The 17,316-nt window shown below is 34.8% G+C and overlaps 3 protein-coding genes across 3 annotated transcripts; all 3 read left to right on the top strand.

Moving 5' to 3' along the window:
• Positions 1-908: 908 nt before the first annotated feature.
• On the top strand, positions 909-4,652 carry LOC103850822 (protein LATERAL ROOT PRIMORDIUM 1). The gene is made up of 2 exons (XM_009127609.3): positions 909-3,806; positions 4,187-4,652. The coding sequence occupies exons 1-2, from the start codon at positions 2,978-2,980 to the stop codon at positions 4,498-4,500; spliced, it is 1,143 nt and encodes a 380-aa protein (XP_009125857.1). The 5' UTR covers positions 909-2,977; the 3' UTR covers positions 4,501-4,652.
• Positions 4,653-8,700: 4,048 nt separating this feature from the next.
• On the top strand, positions 8,701-13,154 carry LOC103850821 (protein DGS1, mitochondrial). The gene is made up of 14 exons (XM_009127608.2): positions 8,701-9,606; positions 9,694-9,811; positions 10,165-10,368; positions 10,447-10,584; positions 10,664-10,825; positions 10,936-11,130; positions 11,357-11,457; positions 11,660-11,749; positions 11,884-11,956; positions 12,032-12,060; positions 12,137-12,260; positions 12,393-12,503; positions 12,607-12,707; positions 12,779-13,154. Exons 1-14 carry the CDS (start codon positions 9,374-9,376, stop codon positions 12,897-12,899), a joined length of 1,800 nt encoding a protein of 599 aa, XP_009125856.2. The 5' UTR covers positions 8,701-9,373; the 3' UTR covers positions 12,900-13,154.
• A 247-nt stretch (positions 13,155-13,401) lies between these two features.
• LOC103850820 (feruloyl CoA ortho-hydroxylase F6H1-2) lies at positions 13,402-16,303 on the top strand. Its single transcript, XM_009127607.3, has 2 exons — positions 13,402-14,409; positions 15,532-16,303. The coding sequence occupies exons 1-2, from the start codon at positions 13,919-13,921 to the stop codon at positions 16,109-16,111; spliced, it is 1,071 nt and encodes a 356-aa protein (XP_009125855.2). The 5' UTR covers positions 13,402-13,918; the 3' UTR covers positions 16,112-16,303.
• Positions 16,304-17,316: the final 1,013 nt, after the last annotated feature.

Here is a 17,316-nt window from a genome sequence, read left to right as displayed (position 1 = left end):
AATATTTTCAATATAGGAAGTTGATATCGAAGGGTGGTTTGTAGAGAAGTGAGAGTACCCCAACTTCGTTTGCCATTTGAACCACATACCTAAAACTGACAACCAAAGCGTACTTTTCTTTTCTTATTTACTTTTCTTACTTCTTGCCTTCTTGGAATATCATAAATAGAATTCGAGAAAATCGCATAAAAAACCTTGAAAGTGTCACTTACTAGCACTTTAAACTTTGAAGTTTTTTTACTAACACTTTTAACCTTCAAAGTGACATTTTTATCATAAAAAACCTCCAAAAAAGAAAAATGACCTGCTGAACAGGTTAAAAACAGTTTTTTTTTCAAAAAATAATTATTTAATTAATAAATAAACAAAAAAAAAATCAAAAAATTTAACAAAAAACTCATAAATTAAAAAAAGTGAGAAAAATAAATAAAGATTTAGAAAATCAAAATAAAAAATAACTAAAAATTAAAAAATAAATAAGATCAAATTAAAATACAGAAAAAATAATAATAAATTTCAAAAAATTGAAAATTGAATTTTTTTTTTTCATTTTCAAATATAATGTCGGAAATTATCATTGGAAATATGTGTTGATAAAAAAAAAGACTAAGATAACACCAAACCAAGTTTTTGTTCTCAAACTAGTATTCAAGGCTCAAAGTCACAAAAATAAGTTTCATTAAAGAGGTAAATATACACGTATACCCCTTGGGTTAATTAATCCAAACTTTAGGGTTTAGAGTTAAGGGGTGAGGTTTTGGAATTAGGGTTTAAAATTTTATAAAATAAAAAATAAATACTAAAAAATTAAAAATAAAAATTTAAAAAACAGTTTCAAAAAATTTCACTTTTTTTTTAAATTTATGATTTTTTTATTTTTCTCCATTTTAATTTGATCTTATTTATTTTTTGAATTTTTTGTTATTTTTATTTAATATTTAAATATTTATTTATTTTTCTCATTTTTTAATTTGTGCGTTTTTTGTTAAATTTTTTCGATTTTTATTAATTTTTTTGTTTATTTATTAATTAAATAATTATTTTTGAAAAAAAAAACTGTTTTTAACCTGTTCAACCAGTCATTTTTCTTGATTGGAGGTTTTTTATGATAAAAATGTCACTTTGAAGGTTAAAAGTGCTAACGAAAAAACTTCAAGGTTTAAAGTGCTAGTAACTGACACTTTCAAGGTTTTTTATGTGATTTTCCCAATAGAATTCTGTTAAGGGTAAGCGTACTAGATTAATTATTTTTGTTATCCATGGTAATTAGAACCAAGATCTCAGAGCACCTCTAATGAGGGTTCTCTACATGAATTTCTAAAAAATACATATATGTATATATATATTTAAATAATATTTATATATATATACATATATGTAACTTTTAGAAATTCACGTATAGAAATCCCTGTTGATTGCTCTTGCTAACTGGAGGTGAAAACTACCGTTAAACACAACTCGTCCACCAGGTTTTCTAAATAGACCGGGACCATCGCCAATGATTTTGTTTCAAATATGACTCGAGTTCATGTAGAAGCGAGTTTAGACCACATTCTGACTCGAACTACCACTTAACAAACGATAGTAGGTTTCAAGACACCTGATATGAATAGTATTGCTAAAACTGAATTAATGTCTCTGATGAAAATATATAACTATATGTTTTTCAAGATATATCGACTGATAAGCAATATTAATTCATTCCGAGAGATAAGTAACACTAATAATGTCAATATAGATAGTTAGGAAACTTCAAATGCATTTTCTCGAAGTGAACTAGATGGAATTTTGGTCCAGGAGTTTTTGGCCAGCCCTAGCTAGTGCTATACAGCAAAAGGTTAAGTATGCTTACGTTGTGGTATACCGAATCAATAAGTGAACCGGTCAGCCATTTCTTTGGGAAACAGAACCGGGAAGGGTTACAGGCAAGTGGAGCCACGCGCACGAGCGCTGATGGTGAACTTTGTCAGGTAAAGAATAATAAAAAATATTTAAAAGATCAAAACTTCAGCTAGAATCCAAAAGCAAAGGAGAAGAAGGTATCATGTGCCATTTTTGAGTTATTATTATTAAAAACATGAATAAGTAAGAACCAGAATTAATAAATAAAAAGTTCAATAAAAAAGAATCAGAAAAAATCATTTTTCCTCTATCTTTCTGCAAGATGTCCATGATGATTATTATTAGAGAGAGACAGGAACAACAAGAAACCATCTAGAAGAAGGAAACATAACATCATTATATAGTTTTTAAGGGCATTTCCAATACCACACAAAAATTTCATTTATATTTCATACTAAAATATATCAATTCTATTATAGAGTTTGATTTGATTTTATTGTTCATTCTATAATAGAGTTAATCTATAATAGAGTGAAATATATAATAATATTATTTTTTTATTTTATATTGGGAGTGAAAAAACAACACACTATATTATAGAGTAATTTTATTATAGAGTGAATTATTTGAACAAATCCAAAAGAAGATTGAAATATAAAGAAGATTTTTGTGTACCATTGGAGATGGTCTAAGGGAGGTAAGAAGATCCGGAAGAAGCCCCAATAGTACAAGAAACATCAGTTAGGACCAACACAATATCAGGTTTTCTAGAGAGAGAAAGTTAGACTTTGCAGAGAGAGAGAGGAACCAAAAGAAAGTAAAGAGTTGCAGTGTTCTTTTTCTCCTCCTGTGAGCAGAAAGAAATAAAGTCAAAAGTTACAGTAGATTGCAAGATTCTTCTTCTTCTTTGCTCATCAGAGATTTTGTTTTGTAGATTCTTTTTTTCATAAAAGAAGGAATCGTTTATAGGTTTATGGTTGTATGCATTGGAGTTGTGTGATGTGTTGTTTACTTATTAGGGAATAGAAACAATTTTTATTCATTTCTATTAGTTTTTTTTTGTATTTATAATCTGTAAGGATTAGGGTTTTGATTTATATCAGCTGTGGCAACCACGAGGAGGCATAACCTACCGATGTCGGATTCCGGTGCCTTCACGGACTGGACGGCGGCGGCAACGACGACGACATCTTCCCGCGCCACCGAGGATCTATCTCTTGGTTTCAATGCTGGTCCCGCCGTTGTCCACGGTGGTTTAGCCTCAGCTTCCGCCGCCGCCGCCGGCGTTCCATCATGGCCTCCTGGATCCTCTGTCCGGTACGGCCTCCCGTCGGCGGCGGCGACTGAGATGGGCATGGTCGGTTTAAGAGACGTCTACCTTGTTGCTCCGGCGTACCACCACCACCAGAACGTTGGACTTGTATCTGGATCCGATCAGATTAATAGTAATGCAGCGGCGGCTTCGCTCGGCGTCGGAGTTATTCCTCTTCTCACAGCGGCTCCGGCGCAGCAGCAGCATCAAAACGTGGAAGACACCGACATTAACTTCGTCGGAAACAGCCGGCGATGGCAGCACAATGACAGCAGCAACAACCAGACGGAGTATCTTCACTTCAAGAGTACGACGGTGGCCTCGACTTCGAACAACTCGGGGTCGGGCTCAGCGGGAACCGCCACGTGTCAAGACTGTGGTAACCAGGCCAAGAAAGAGTGTAAGCAGAGGCGGTGCAGGACGTGCTGCAAGAGCCGTGGCTTTGATTGTTCGACTCACGTGAAGAGCACGTGGGTCTCTGCGGCTCGTAGGAGAGAGAGGCAGGTCATGCCCACAACGGCTGGCTCGTCTCCGTCGACCTCCTCAGGGACCAAGAAGCCGAGGATCGCCGGGGCTCAACAACAAGCCACTTCTCATACTTCAACTTCTAACACGCCTCCTCAAAGTTTCGATACTAGCTCCAGCCAAAAAGGTATTATTACATTTTATTAATTAGTATACCTATTTTTATTGAATAATAATTAAGATGAATTCATGTTTGTATATATATGCATAGAACATTTGGTTTCTGAATGTGGTAATCAAAATAAAACGTGACATATAGTATATCAATTTAGATCAGGTTTAAGAATTTTTGAAGTTTATGATCGGTTTTGCTTTAGTTTGGTTTGATTTGGCTACGATTTAGGTTTTACAAAAATGAACTGATTGCAACTATATTTATTGTTATATTGTTAGATTAAATCAGTTGTAGTGGTGAAAATTGACTGTTTGTTGGTAAGGAGGTAAGGACCACAACTATGTTGATTTGGTGATAATGATTCATATATATCTACGTTTTATGTATGCAAGACGGAGGGTCAAGAGAAGCGTGGCCGGGACAAGTTAGGGCCGCAGCGGTGTTCAAGTGTGTGAAAGTGACGGCAATGGAGGACGGGGGCGACGAGTACGCTTACCAGGCGGTGGTGAAAATCGGTGGACATATCTTTAAAGGCTTCTTGTATGATCAAGGGCTTGAACCTAAAGAAGGTTTTCCTAATATGTCGGATTTGCATTTAGGTGGGGGAGCCAGTAACCACAACGTTGTGTCTGCCTCGCAGCCTATTCTCGACCCGCCAAATGTCTATGGTGGTGGTGGTGGTGCAGGCGCTGGGTTTTACAGTTAAACCATATCTATTAAAAAAAAAATCCAACTGGGGTTGGATACAAATGAATAGTTCACTAACTCTATTGTATGAATTGTTCATGTGGACGATACTACTTTCTAATGCTGGAAAAAAAATTCTCGGCAGAAATTTTACCTTAATTGGTGTTGGAATGTTGTGTTTATTTATGTCACGTTTCTGCAAATGTTTTTATGCCATTTCTTCGCGTACTTCGAAATATATTACATAATACAAAAATGTTGCAAGGAAATTCACCAATTTTTTTTTCAGCACTATTATCTCTTTTTCCTTCAAAAGAGTAAACTAGGGCTAGGCAAATAAACCGAACCCGAAAATCCGAACCGAACCCGATCCGATAAAAATGAATCCGAACCGATCTGAACCCGACATAAATACCGAATGGATCCTGTTTTTTGGTATTTTGGGTTATGGGTATTATCCGAACCGAACCCGGACCTAAATGGATATCCGATAGAACCCGAAACATTTAAAATCACAAAAAAACTTCTACCAAATATGATCTTAATTCTTAATATGTATCCAAAATACTTTAAGATATTATTGAACTTCTAAAATAATTATCTGTTACATCAAATGAAGGTTGATGGTGGAATGTGGCGGTTGATGCCTGAAGTTTTTAGATTTTGGTTTTGTTTTTATTGAATAATGTTTCTCATTTCATGAGAACTTATTTTTTGTTTTATGATTTCATTTATATGGTTTTCTTTATATCACTAACTATGTTTATCTTTCGCTTGATTTTGAATGATCACGTTTGATGTTTTTTTCTTATTTTTGAATCAATTTTACTTATGTTTTGGCTATTAAAATATGTACAAATCATGTATTTTAAATTCGAAGAACCGATTTTATTTATGTTTTAGTTACAAAATAGGTACAAATCAGGTATTTTTAAACCGAAGAACCGATTTGGACCCGAACCCGAAAGTACAATGGGTTATACCGGTTCTTTGAAGATTTACTAACCCCGACCCGAACCCGATAGAACCCGAACCGGTCCCGAACCGAACTTTTATATAACCCGAATGGGGTTGATTTTGATAAACCCGAAAAACCGAAATCCGAATGGATAAAACCGAAACCCGATTGGGACCCCGAATGCCCATGCTTAGAATAAACTATTGGCATATTATTATATTTCTTGTCGGCCCATATTATTGTACGTACATTGATAGCTTTTAATTTGGATTTTTCTTCCATTCCTAAATTAAATGCTATTATCCTTTATCTGCATCCTTCATGAGTTATCCCCATCCAAAATTTTAGGGCTTAAAAGCTGTTTGCTATAAAGTATTAGCTGACTCACTGAGCTACCTGAACACTTTTTAGTGTTATACTATTCTCGCTGACTTAAGATTATTACGCAGGAGACTTCGAAATCTTGTGGTTTACACCCAGGCATGTTGGTGGTGTCCACTGTATACTGTATATGTGTGGTCGATCCCTTGTTTTTCCTTTTATGATAGACGTATGGATTTTTTTTTATGTGCAAGATTAGACGTATGGATAGTTTGTTCGAATTCCATTTTTATTTGAAATATCTGGATGTTACAATTTAAATATGTTGTCTATAAAGGATTATGTAAGATCAAAAAGTCAAACTCAAAGTCTCTCTTTCTTTTTTACAAAACAACTATGCAATCGAATAAGTTCATACCAATACCCATTATGTCAAATCATATATTTCGCCACTAAAATGGTAAGATCAGAACATATTTACTTGTTTGAAAAGAATTCATTTCCATAAATATTTAAATTTACACGTATACTTTAATAGGAAACGAGATTTCTAAAATTTGAATGTGTGTGTTTGGTAAGCATGAAAACACTTGGTGAAACAAATTATTTGTATATGAGTGTATTTCTTAACTCGATTGTGAATTCAAAACATTTCGAAAAAAATAATAGAACTATTGTTAACAAAAAAAAAATAATAGAACTCTTAGACCATCTCCAATGTATTTCTCTATTTTTACCTCTAAAATAGAGGAACTCTATAATAAAGGTGGGTTTTACTCCAATGTATTTTTCTAAAATAGAGATCTCTACATATAGAGCAAAATATAGAGGAATGCTATTTCTTCTTCTATAAATAAAGGAAAAAATAACAATCTCTATTTTAGAGGCAAAAATAGAGATGGATTGGAGTGATTTTGCCTCTAAATGCTATTATAGAAGTAGAAATAGAGGTGGGTTGTATGTTTAGGAATTGATTTGTATAGGAACAAGCCAAAAAAGCAAAAAAAAAAAAAAAAAAAATCCTTCAAAGGCTCCTCTCTTTAGAAAACTGTTAATATATTCGCCTGCGCCGTAGGCTTTATAGGGTTTAGGCTTTTTGAAGTTTAGAAGGTTATATTCGCCCACCCTCGCAAGAAAATGATATAGTATATGGTGCAAATCTTTCTATTAATATATGTCTGTGGGTTACATTTGTATAATATTGATGAGCATGTTGATTAGCTGGTAGAAGATGAATCTTATAAGAATAAAACCAAATTTATTTGTACATGCTGCAGACATATACATATGGTTTCTCGTTGGTGGCCATTATGGATGCATGATGATTAGCATCTCTGCTTGTACAGCATCACACATTAAATTAGCGATCCATAACCAATTAACCATAAAAGTTTTAAGCTGGTGAGGATACGTATACCTATATAATCTAAAGAGAAGTACGAACATTATGTAACAACATGTGAGAGGTGCTCAAACAAAAGAATGTAACATGTTTGCCACTGAAAGTTAAATAATTCAAAATTTAGAATATAAGACACCAGCTATGTAGATTATACTTTTAGCAACAGAAAAAAACTATGAGGATTATACGCATAAAAAATGTATATAAACCATCCGTATATACTTGATCTAGTCTAGATGGGTAGACGACAAAAAAAACCACCCGTATATAGTTCCTGATAAATAGAAAAGACTACTCGTATAGTTCATTCATTTAAGGAAAAAAAAACAGTTCATTCATTTACCATAAGATATTTTACAAACAGAAGAATTATTACACAAGATGTTGTATAATCATAACACAAGATATTTAAGGTCTGGCGTAACAAATCTTTTGAAGTTTTAATCAATCGATTTGTGCGTTCACTGTAACCATGTTGAACGGAGCGCTACTGATAGTTTTCTTGAAATTTTAACGTTGTGACACTGATTGCTTCTTTTCTCAACTCCTTGTTTATTTTTTGAGGATTATAACACTGACGATTAACACCAGAAAATCGAATGAAACAGTTATACGAAACAAAGTACAGTAATTCACTTAGACTAACATGTCATAAATCATAAAACCATTGACTATATTTTGATCCCCCACACCAACAAGTTGGTGCACGGTCGTTGAAACGATTGCAAGCGGGCTTTAAAGCTGCCCGAACGATATAGGAGTCCAGATGGGTCTTGAGTACATCCTGACAAAAAAGTTGTTTAGACTTCGTCAAGTGTATAATAAAATTATATGAACGGTGTTCTAAAATATGGTTAGTCCCGCCTAGTCGACAAATCGGATATGAACTAAACGATTTTTAAAACCGATTTACTAAAAAATTGGTCTAGTTTAAAAAATTGCCATAAACACCCGTCTAAACAATAATTTTCTATGAAGTGTCTAACCATCACCTTACAATTTTTAAAACATTGATACAAAGCATAACCTTTTTCTCCCCATGAGTGAGGAAATTGTTCACGATCAAAATCCATTCAGTAAAAATATATATCATTCTGACAAAATAACAAATAAAATTGTAGATCATAAAGAGACGTAAATTTCATCAAAAAAGAGTAAAGAGATGTAATCGGCGCCAGTGTCAGTCTGCATCAGAAATAAGTCTATGCCGAAGTTTTTATCCAACAAAACAAAATTATAAAACTGTTTGATAAAAGTGAAAGGACATGTGCAAGGACAACTTGACCATGGGAAGCCAAAGAATCCACGTATATAAATTAAGAAGTGCATGGATTTGCTAATTAAAGAGAGATTCATTCCCCTTGGTACTAAACCAAAATTAGTAAACTGTAACTTCTCTTTATTTAAATGCTAGTATATAACTGGAGGTATGGTGGACTGCACACATGTTAAAAAGGGAATGGGGGGCACTGAAAAATTACCACTTTACATCTTATTCTAATCTTTTGGATGGATTGTGATAAGATAAAATTACCACTTCACTCTATTAAAAATTCAGATCTAACCTCTGGATGTGAGGTGTAGTCCACATATGGATCTTCTTTCGGATTTTCAAATGGGCTGTAAACAATAGACCTACTGCGTGGTAACATGTGGAGCTAATACCACACTTAAAAGGAATCGACCCCTGGCCTAGACTAACATGGCGACACTTCCCTCAGTGAAAACCACTAAACCACCACGATATCGTTCACAATAAAACATTGACTTTGATCCTCAATTTTTTTAGATTATATACATCAATATAAAATTCCAAATTATGATTTCTTATTATTAAAAGTCTTAATAAATGGTTACGGCCTCCAAACTTTCAAATATGAATATCAATTTGTGGAGAATTTATACACACAAAGTTGCATTAATTTACATCACAATACCTTTTTTGTCAAGCTTACCAACTCCCTCCTCTCCCATCCATTCTTTACATATGCAAAATTTATCAATTCAAATCAACCCTAAACCCGACCCAAAAATTTTCCAAATGCGAGTTGGTCTACTCTTACCGATAAAATAATATCCATCGGCCCAGTATTTGTATGTCCTCTTAACCCAATAACAGCCCAATAAGGATCCATATGTATATTCATTTTTAAATTCCCGAATATCTCTCTTTACTGATTCTTTGATCGAAATCAGCCGCCGCCGACTCTAATGGATTCTCAACCTCCGGCGAACGAGTCTCCACCGTCGACGACGCCGTCTAACATCGGAGAGATAGTTCCTCTCTATTCCAGTTACCTCTGGAACCGCGTCGCTTCCTTGATTCCCACTTCGAACTCAATTATTCTCGGAAAATTCTCCAATCTCTTTCGCCAAACGTTCACCAAATCACGACGTGTATCATTCCCTCTCCCTCTACCTTCCGAGTTCCCATGCTCGTCTCCGTAAGATTCATCTCCTCTATATGTTGTTTAAGTAACTTCTAATAAGTAGTTTCTTAATTTGAGTTTTGAGCATTTGAGCATCTTCAGCAACATCTCATCGGATACGTCGAGGATCTATGCGGTGTTGGAGGAGATAATGGCTGACGTTCTCTCGAACTTGCACGATATCCAGAAAAGTTTAGATTTCTGGCAGTCTAGAGCTGAGGTGAATCAACACTAACATTTACACTTGATTTTTTTTTAATTTTTTTTTTTGAATTTGGCTCTACGGAACTGGTCCAAACTAGTTGCCACGTGTAGTGCCGAAATGTTAATTCTCCAGTGCCCGGAACCCTGGCCGTGATTTTTTTTTTGAATTTGGCTCTACGAAGTTTCCAAACTAGTCAAATGTTGTCACGTGTCGGTTCCTCTGTCCCTGGCGATGCCGAAATATTAATTCTTTAGTGCCTAGGACTCGAACCATGGCTGTATTGAACTTTTGCCACAAGCCCTGGTTTATTTACACTTGATTATTATGTTAGTGAAGATCTTTTTGGATCTTTATTGTATTGACTACAGGGCTCTAATGCTCGAAAAGCTTACTTTATGATCTTCGAGAGGGGACCAGTAGCTTTTGTGAATGAGAGTAAGAACTTCGTCCGCAAAAGTCTCAGTGAGGATTCAGCGATGCAGCATCTTTGTCAGTCGTCTTCGTCTCACATGTCTGATAGGATGAGAGTATTGATGGAGTTGAGATCTTCGCTTGCTTCCTTTCTTGCTCAGGTTATCATCAAAATTTCATTCCTTTTAAATTTTATGTGCATTGTTTTGGCAGTGAACTAATGTCAATTGGCTCTCTAGCTTTATGTTGAGTTGGATAAACGTGGGGAAGATCTTTTGAAGAATCCTGAGAAGTCACTGCCGTCATTGTTGGCTGTTATCAATCGGTTGTTTTCGAATTTGGAGGGTTCTTTCAGCCATTTACATGCTGTGCGTGAGGTAACACACACTGATTGTTGGCACTACCTTCATTTGTGATGGCCCTGACTCTTATGTTACTCGTGTTTGTTGTTGACAGTCTGATTCTTCTATTGATGGAAGTTACTCAATGCCACTAGTGTTTGATCGACTGCCTGAAATTAATGAAGAAGGATCTCAGTGGACCGATTGTGAACTCACGGACGCTATCAACCTGGTTCATAAGAATTTGGAGAAACTCAACTCGTACTTATCAGTTATGGTAGGTGTCTGTGGCTGTAGTTTATTTATCTTTGCATGTATACTTGCTTACAGAAATCATCATGTAGTAACAAATATCCTTCTTTTGAATTCCTATTCCGTTTTTAATAGGTAGGCAAGCATCGAAAGCCAAGGAGGATGACTCTGTACTGGGTCCGATACACATGTGGTGCAGTTGGGCTTTCTGTCTTTTCTATATGGCTGCTACGTCATAGTAGTTTGATGGGGAGTTCTGACATCGATAATTGGATTCATGATGCAAAAGAAGCAACAATGAGCTTCTTCAGTGATCATGTTGAGCAACCGGTTTGTTCTTAGCCTTCTCAGATTTTAAATGCAACTAGTAAATGGCTTGTTGCATAAAACTCTATTAAAGGATTATGAATAGAGTAATAAGTGATGGCCAATGCGACTCTCAGTGCGGTTCTTACCCAAAATGGATGTGCGGCGAGTTAAAATGATTGAGTTATTAGTCTGTTACTTGGCTTTTTGTTAGCCTGGAATTTTCTGAATTGGTCTCTTTATCTTGCAGCTGCTTGCCATTAGGGATGAGCTTTTTGATACCTTCCGGAAAAGGCACAAGGGTGTTATGGAAACTGAAGAAGTGCAGCTGACGCAAGACTCACTGCACAGGTCGATATACATTTCCTTGATGCTTTTCATCCTGGTTGCACTTGCTTGTTATCATATATGTGCATGCATAGTTCCCTTTTCATTATAGCAATTCAGTTGTTATATTCTTATATAGTTCACCTATCTAGGGTTTCAAATAACAGTAACCAAAAATATCTTTTATCATTCTTTTAGTACTCCTAATTTTCTATTTGCTATGCAGAATGCTGAGGAATTTCTGCGAGCAGGATACGCGTGAAAAGATCCCAAATAATGCATCTGATCAGGAGATGCTTGAAGTTGTTATGAACCGGTACAACTCTGAACATTGTTCCTTTTTAGGAAGCTAAAGGCATATTGAATTGATTTCCTTCGATAGTTACCGCAAGATCAAAGTTCCACCACAATGAGATGAGTATATATTTGAACATTGCCTTCTTATTGCAGTTACGAAAAGGAACTCGTGCACCCTATTCATAACCTCCTGAACGGAGAGCTTGCACGTGGTTTGCTTATCCAGGTAATTTAAGTTCTTAGCATGAAGCTGTATATTACTGTTTGTGAGATTCTGATCACATCAAAATTGTTTTTTCAGGTCCAGAAGCTTAAACTGGATATAGAAACGTAATTTCAGCTAACCGTTAGCTATAAGTTAACTGTAGTATCATTTTATATATAACTGAATAATCTTATCCTGCAGAGCGATGCTTGAACTGGACCAGATACTTCGTGCAAATGAAATAAACTTTGCCATTCTAGCTGCATTACCTGCTTTCTTTCTCAGTCTTGGTATGCTCACGTTGCTTCGAACATGGCTTAAACAGGTGAGAATTCTGATAATTCAAGCCCAAACCAAATTTGATAGTGATACATATATGTGTAGAGATTCGTTGCGCACAATCAGTAATGCAGCTACTGTGTATCTTTATTCCGTTTGATTTCACTGGTGTGAGTAGGATAGCAGAGCTCAAGGACGTGGAAGAATTGCACGTATCCACAGGAGGCTACTTGTCGTTGAAATTGAAAAGAGGATTATGCAGTATCAGAGCTACATTGAACAAGGACGTGTAAGATGTCCACCATTTTATTTGTACTTTTATTTTCAATCATTAGTATTTTATGAATGGGTCTCTGAAGAAATCATGTAAAAATGTTTTGATGCTGGTACAGGATAAGGATGCAGAAAATGTATTTGGTTTGCTAATATACAGCCTTGAGCGTTTGTACCGGGTTGTTGAGAAACCTGCAAGAACAAGCGGCGAGTGGGATCTGTAAGTATTGCACTCTAATCCCTTTAAACGTTTAGCTGAAAACAACTAATCTGATGTGTTTGTATAAACAGAGTGAAACAAGATCTGATCGAGTTAGGAAAGCCACAGCAGCAAACGTCGTACAAATTAACGGTGACACAACGGCTAGTAAAGGTTTATGACTGCTTGCTTCCCACTCTGCAGCGACAATAACATATCATGGGTTTCTTGATATGCCTTTATGAGATTCCAATTTTATTCAGTTATTCCTCCACTACCAGTTCTTGCTTGACGGCCTTTTGGAGTTTTTTTTAGCACCAACGAATGCCTCCTTTTTTCTCTCTTCTTGAGATGGTAAAACAAAGTTAGAGTGAGAAGACACGATGTAGGTTTCTCCTTTATTGAAACCTGTTCTTTGTGGGGTCTTGTATGACTGGCAACAATATTCTCCAACCATTTTCAGTCTCATTCCATCTCTAGCGAATTTTGTGGCATTGTAATTAAAAAAGCATGTGGTAATATGTGGAACCCAACAAATGCATTAAAAAAAACATGGCTAACAAGAAGTCAAGAACAGTCTAAAACAATCAAGACAGTGGGTCTTGTGGTTGGTGATTGGTTGTACTTTAACCCAATATATGATAAATTGAAAATGACATTGACCACGTTAGGTGAAGTGCCGGTCCAACATTTTAGAATGCTCTAAGCCAAATTTAAATAACATGCTTTTTATATATTTTTTTAATCTGTTATCATATCGTACATATTTATAATAATAATTACATTAAAACTTTATAAATTAATCTAACTCCAGTAATAATTAGTGAAGATTTCAAGAAGCTAACTATATAGTGACGTTAGTCAAAATTGTAATACATAAAATCAGTTTTATTTAACAATACACGTATTCGATAAATTTATTAATTAAAAATTCACAAAAATGCTAGAAATTGTTAAAAATATTACTATTATAGAACTTTTCTTTACATATAAATACTAACAAATTTTTAAAAAATATATCTCTCAAATTATGTCCTAATCGGTGGTTTGAGTGGGTTGTCCCCTAGTTAAATGATGTGGTGGCTAACATGATTTGTTTCTTTATGGACATGTTTTTCTTTATTGCCAATCTGAGTAAACTTTTAGGTGAATGACCATAGTAACTTTTAGGTCATTTTCATGTATAAAAGAAAGCATACATACAATAAATATTTTCATTCACTCACTAAACCATGACTCCAACCAATGACGTGAGAGAGTTCGTGGTGAACCAGAGAAACGGAGTAAAAGGTCTCGTCGACTCTCTGAAACTAACCGCACTTCCTTCTCCATACATTCAACCTTCTCAAGAACGCCTCACTTCCGACAAAATCCTCTCATCACCTTCGCAAATTCCTGTCATCGACGTGTCTAACTGGAATGACCCGCAAGTGGCTAGTGAGATCTGCCATGCAGCGGCTAAGCACGGGTTGTTTCAGATAGTGAACCACGGGATAGTTCCGGGGGAGTTGAAGGCTTTGATTGCGGCGGCGCGTGGGTTTTTTGAATTGCCAGCGGAAGAGAGGAGAAGGTACTGGAGAGGAAGTTCGGTGTCGGAAACGGCGTGGCTGACCACTAGCTTTAATCCTTACAAAGAGAGTATTTTGGAGTGGAGAGACTTCCTCAAGTTTGAGTTTCTTCCTCAACGGCATGGTTATGATGCCACGTGGCCTCCTGTCTGCAGGTAAGTACAGTTCATCTGTAACCAACAACAGTTCTGTTTACTGTTTTTTTTGAGTTTAGATTATTACTTAAAAAAATACTTTACAATATTTTTTTTTTTTGAGCTGAAAACACTTTACAATATTGTTCTAAAATAAGGACGTAAGTAAAAAAATCTTAAAATAAAATAATTAAAAGTTAGTTTTTATTTTAAATTTACTGGTCAAAAAATTTTAGAGTTCAGTATTTACGAGGTGACATTAGAATAAAAATTTAGCTACGTTTGAATTTTTTTTGTCATTTTAGTTTTTAAGCAGTGTTATTTAAGAAAATTTCCTCCTTATGATTTTTTTAAGGGCAATTGTCAATAATAGCATCTTTTGAAGTTTATGTCTCAAAAATAGCACTAGAAGGAGAAAGTCACAAAAATGACATTCATTAAAAAGTAAAATATCCCTAATACCCTTGGTTTAAAATTAAATAAACAAATAAAAATAAATAAAAATAAATAAAATAAAAATAAAAAATAAAAATAAAAAAAATAAAAAAAATAAAGAAATTTTTTTTATAGTTTCAGATTTCATGTTTTCAGATTCAAAATTTTTATAAATTTTTTTTGAAACTTCTTTTTTCGAATTTTTTTTTTTTTTTTTTCAAATTTTCTTTTTATAATTTAAAAATATTTTTTGAAACTGTTTTTAAAATTTTTATTTTTTATTTTAGTATTTATTTTTTATAAAATTTTAAACCCTAATTCCAAAAACCCACCCCTTAACTCTAAACTCTAAGGTTTGGATTAATTAACCCAATGGGTATAAGTGTATATTTACCTCTTTAATGAAACCTATTTTTGTGACTTTGAGCCTTGAGTGCTACTTTGGGAACAAAAACTTGGTTTAGTGCTATTCTAGTCTTTTTCTCTTTTTTTAATATAATTTTATTTTCATTTGCTCATTTCTTACATCAATTATCATTTGCCCATTAAAACGTAAAAGTATAGTTAAATAGTTATAGTTATAGCCGACATGCAAAATAAAATAAAATAGTTATGGTTATCAATATATCTTTGTATACTAAAATAACAACGTAAAAGCAGTTATACGTAAACTAATATACTATAAGATGGTTTTATAATTTTCTTTAGGGAACAGGTGACAGACCATTTCAAGAGGATGAAACCAATCGCCAATAAGATCTTAACCATACTTATGAACAATCTAAACTCAACCATCGACGACTCTAGTAACCAAACACTGATGGGAACAATGAGAATGAATTTTAACTACTATCCGGAATGTCCTGAGCCAACCCTCGCAATTGGAACTGGTCGCCACTCAGACATCAACACCCTCACTCTCCTCCTACAAGAGGACGGTATCTTGAGCAGCCTCTACGCTCGAGCCACCGAGGACGGGGATAAATGGATTCATGTCCCTCCGATTCCGGGAGCAATTGTGGTTAATATTGGAGACGTGTTACAGATAATGAGCAATGATAGGTACAGGAGCGTGGAGCATTGTGTGCTGGTTAATAGATCTTGTAGCCGAGTTTCTATTCCAGTTTTCTGTGGACCGGTTAATGATTCGGCTATTGAGCCGTTACCAGAGGTGTTAGAGAACAATGAGATGGCTCGGTATAGAAAGGTTGTGTACTCGGACTACTTGAAGGATTTTTTTGAAAGACCCCATGATGGAAAGACGACTATTGAGTCGATTAAATTATAAGGATGTGGTTTATAAAAGGGTTTAAATCAGATCAAGACTCAGAATCTATCTTTCTTTTTATTATTGTTGTTTACCTTTTCAAAGGTTCTCGTTAAAATAACATTTAAAATAAGGACATGAAGGGCTTTGTTGGAAAACCCCATGATGTTAAGAAAAATATTGAGTCGATTAAATAATAACGATTTGATTAAAGGTTTAAAATTGTCATTACCATTTTGGTGGCGGAGTGGTCGAGTTTGGGCGTGATACATATTGGTAGCACTGTACTGGCACTGCAGTGTGGTGGCATGGTCAATGATTTGTTCAGTCATATGCATTTATGCCATGGGAAAAAGCTGAAATGTCACATGCACAAGAACAAGATAGGTCCAACTTTTCTATCTAGGGTTGATAATACTAATTCATCTTCAGTTTCAGAACATTTCACCATAGAAAATAAACATTTTACATTTTATTTATGGTAGACTATGGTTATAAACTAGACTAATATTCATGACGTCTTTTTATATACTATATCGGCTGATCCAATTAATTTCGCTATAAACTCAAGTAGTGCTAGAAAGTGATCATTTTTCGAAGATTACAGAACTGTATGTAAACCCGAGTAAAACTGCATAACCTAATTTTTGAATGTTTTCCGACTAATGCATGATAATTAGATTTCCAGTTACTGGAATATTATGTAAATTATATGAGTCGCATCCCAAGTTCAGACTACTCGTATAACTGTGATTTTGTTTTTAAAGAGATTTAAACCTAGAGGAGAATATTTTAACACATTCTCAAATCTTGCTTACCTCTTGAGTACAACCATGCAACCAATATCTATGACGTCTACAATGATCAAACAGGAAGCCAAGTGTGGAGGTTGATAGTTGGTAAGATGCGAAGCCTAACCTAGACTAAATTTTTGCCCTTTTCACTCCTCTGGCATCTTTTAGAAATGTGTTTTTATTCCTTAACATAATAAAAAAAATAAATTAAAGGTTGTTCAACATGGTACTACGAGTCTGACTTTGAGTGGAGAGCCACGGTGATATCTGAATAGATATATCATATAGCATAATTCAGGAGAGTGTGGGAGACTCTCCGTCGTGATTCATGCATGTCCATCGCCCACAAAGTTATATATTCTATAAACATAATAATGAATTAGAAATATAAGTTCATAGGGTACGAACTATAATTTTCTTACAATTAGTTTA

Source organism: Brassica rapa, chromosome A02 (assembly GCF_000309985.2).
Source record: "Brassica rapa cultivar Chiifu-401-42 chromosome A02, CAAS_Brap_v3.01, whole genome shotgun sequence".
NCBI lineage: Eukaryota > Viridiplantae > Streptophyta > Magnoliopsida > Brassicales > Brassicaceae > Brassica > Brassica rapa.
This window is presented reverse-complemented; position numbering and strand designations above follow the sequence as displayed.